We start from the raw sequence: 3268 nt of genomic DNA, 5'->3' as shown, positions 1-3268 counted from the left end.
AACTTTCAGAGGCCACGCCGGCGGTGGACAACCACATCCTGCATCTCTGGGAGGCTCGGCACAGCCTAGTGCGCCGATGGCGCCGACAGAAACACAACCGACAGCTCAAAATCCACATAGCGGCTCTCACCCTAGAGGCCGACGAGTACGCGGCCCAGCTCACCGACTCAAACTGTGTAGAGCGCTGCAACACTGCCGCCACACAGATGTCAAGCCGCAACACCTGGCTTCTCTTTAGGGCTCTCATTGACCCTAGCCAAACACGCACAGAAACACAGAAACACCTTCAGCGCGCGCTTCACGCCTATGCGGGTGACGCAGAAAAATTGGCACAGGCTCTCAGAGACAAATATCTCTGTAGCCAACAGGACCCCATCGGACCGGCGTATTCATATGCAGGCACGGAAAACGCCGAGTTGGATCGTTGCTTTCAGCTCCACCATCTGAAGGCGGCCCTGTCCTAAATGAAACGAGGCACAGCGCCAGGTCGGGATCGAGGGATGGTTCGGCTCCTAGCCAACCTCCCTGACTCGGCGTACATTCACCTCCTCGACTACTTCAATCAGATCTGGGAGGGGCACGAACCCCTACCGCTCGATTGGAAAACGGCCTTAGTAACTTTCATCCCTAAATCAGGCAAATCTGTAAACATCGACAATCTCAGACCAATTTCCCTAACCTCATGCGTAGGGAAATTATGAAAGCCATGGTCCGGGACAGGCTCTCTGAATACTTAGAGGCCCGACACACTTTTGCAGACACTATGTACGGCTTCCGCCCACATCGCTCTGCTCAGAACATCCTCCTGCAACTCCATCGTGACGTTGTCGAACCGGTCGAACATCCCAGTGACGACAAGGTAGTCCTCGCCTTAGATCTCAAGGGAGCTTTCGATAACGTTACCCATGACATCATCCTTACCGACCTATCACAAACAAACTGTGGGCATAATGCTTTTAGGTACGTCCGCCAATTCCTCATAGAACGGCGGACATACCTGCGTATTCAAGACAAGGAGCATGGACCGTACCTCCTTCGTACGCGCGGAACACCACAGGGAGCAGTCCTCTCTTATCTTCTGTTCAATCTTGCCATGGCTCACCTTCCCTCATTGCTAAACGATGTCCCAGGCGTGCAGCACGCTCTGTACGCTGACGACATCACGCAATGGGCAACTCAGGGTTCCTTTGGTAGCATCGAGACATGCCTGCAACATGCCGCGTCGATAGTTGACAGCTACGCCCGCGGATGCGGTCTCGAATGCTCACCCACCAAATCGGAATACGTGCATCTTCGCCCCAAACCGAACGACATGACACAAATTGAACTCACCTTGTGTAACAGGGCCATTTCGGAACGCGACAAAATCAGAGTCCTGGGACTCTTCATACACAAACACCGCAAAATTGACACCACTCTGCGCAAACTACGCACTGTGGGGGATCAGGTGGGCCGCATGATCCGCCGGGTTTCGAACAAGCGAGGAGGTCTGAAGAGCCGTGCTGCTCTGCGCCTCGCCAACGCTTTCGTGACCAGCCAGATCCTTTATTCGACACCTTACCTGCGTCTGCGTGAATGCGACGAGAATACACTAGACTGTATACTCCGCAAGATTTACAAATGTGCCCTAGACCTCCCCATCTCAACGTCGAACAAACGTCTCGCAGACCTGGGCATGACAAACACGTACGGGGATCTTAAAGAGGCTCATCTCAATAACCAGTACCTGCGCCTTAGTAGGTCTCAGGATGGAAACAACCTCCTACACCGCCTCCACATTTCCAACACCCACAAGGCGGAAGGGCGTACCGCGATCCCCGAGGATTGACGTGGTGCACTGATCATTCCGCCTCTGCCCTAAAACATGACAAATGGGACTCACGATGGGCGGCGTACAGCGCGGGCTACAGCCCTACAGCAACGGTATGGCTCACGCCCGGGAGTCTTCTACACGGACGCATCCGGCCCCCACCACGGCGGGTGGTACACGGCCGCTGTGGTTCACCAAAACGTACCTATTCAAGGGCTCACCTTTCGAGCACCGGACATCACACACGCGGAGGAGGTCGCCATAGCCCTCGCCGCAGCGGACCCCGCATCTCGGATAATTATTACCGATTCGCGGAGAACGTGCCAAAATCTCACACGGGGTTGCATCAATGATCGCGCCGCCGAAATCCTTAAGCGATGCTATTATCTAGATCGCCCAAATCCACGCACCGTCATCTGGACTCCTGCTCATACGGGGCTAGTTGGAAACGAGGCTGCAGATGCCTCGGCCCGCGCGCTTAATTACCGGGACCCGCCTCGCCCTCCATCGCCTGATGTTCCAGAACCCAATCCGGCTACCTCTTTCAGAGAAACCACCGCTATGTACAAATCGAACAGGCTCCGCTTCCCACCCCCAGCATCGGGCCTGCCCAAGAAGGACGAGCGCTGGCTTCTCCGCCTCTATACCAATACACTATTGTGCCCGGCGATACTCAAACATTTCAATCCGGCATTCTCTGGGGAATGCCCGCACTGTGACCATCCGTTCGCGGATACTTTCCATATGGTGTGGGCATGCCCCTCAAATCCGGCGGTCCCGCCACTTCCTTCCCCTTCCCTCCCTACCCGAGAGAGCTGGGAGGCTGCTCTGCTCGGCTGCTCGACCCTAGAGGAGCAGCCTGCCCTAGTGGCCCGAGCGCGTGCTGCAGCAGAAGCCACAGGGGTCCCGGACTAGGGACTCCTCCTAGATTTTGTAAGGGGCCGGCCCTTAAAGCCGTCCCCAACTCTCTCCTGTCAACTGAGTGAATAAAGTTTACTACCTACCTACCTACCTTCGGGAGGAAGCGTACATCCGTCCCAGATCTGGTTATAGTATTCTAACAAATAGGGGTAGGCTGTGTCAGGGAGGTTCGCCAACAGTTTTACTGTTATGCAATCCCGTCCTAGAGCCATACCCCAGCGCATTTTAGCTAAAGCACCTTTAAGGTCATGCAACTGAAAATGGGCGTCGAAGTGCTGATTAGACTTGTTAGAGTACGTGTACACTAGCGCAATCAGGTCCTTTATACGACTGAGATATTTATCGCACAGAGTGTCCGCAAGCTGAGCCATCGTCACTTGGTACCCATGCAGAGCCCTCCGGAGCTGCTTTTGCGTCTCCCCTCTCGTTTGAAGAGGATTATCAGGCTATGAAAGAGTTGCCATGTCCCCTCGAGCTCATCTGATGAGCTGTGGCGTCGCAGCGGGCTATCCAATTTGAATGTGAGAGCTGGGCAGA

At 54.9% G+C, this 3268-nt stretch overlaps 1 protein-coding gene across 1 annotated transcript; it reads left to right on the top strand.

Moving 5' to 3' along the window:
- The first annotated feature begins 706 nt into the window (after positions 1-706).
- Positions 707-1828, top strand: LOC142775328 (uncharacterized). Its single transcript, XM_075876680.1, has one exon. It carries the CDS (start codon positions 707-709, stop codon positions 1826-1828), a length of 1122 nt encoding a protein of 373 aa, XP_075732795.1.
- Positions 1829-3268: the final 1440 nt, after the last annotated feature.

This window comes from Rhipicephalus microplus, chromosome X (genome assembly GCF_043290135.1).
Source record: "Rhipicephalus microplus isolate Deutch F79 chromosome X, USDA_Rmic, whole genome shotgun sequence".
Classification (NCBI taxonomy): domain Eukaryota; kingdom Metazoa; phylum Arthropoda; class Arachnida; order Ixodida; family Ixodidae; genus Rhipicephalus; species Rhipicephalus microplus.
This window is presented reverse-complemented; position numbering and strand designations above follow the sequence as displayed.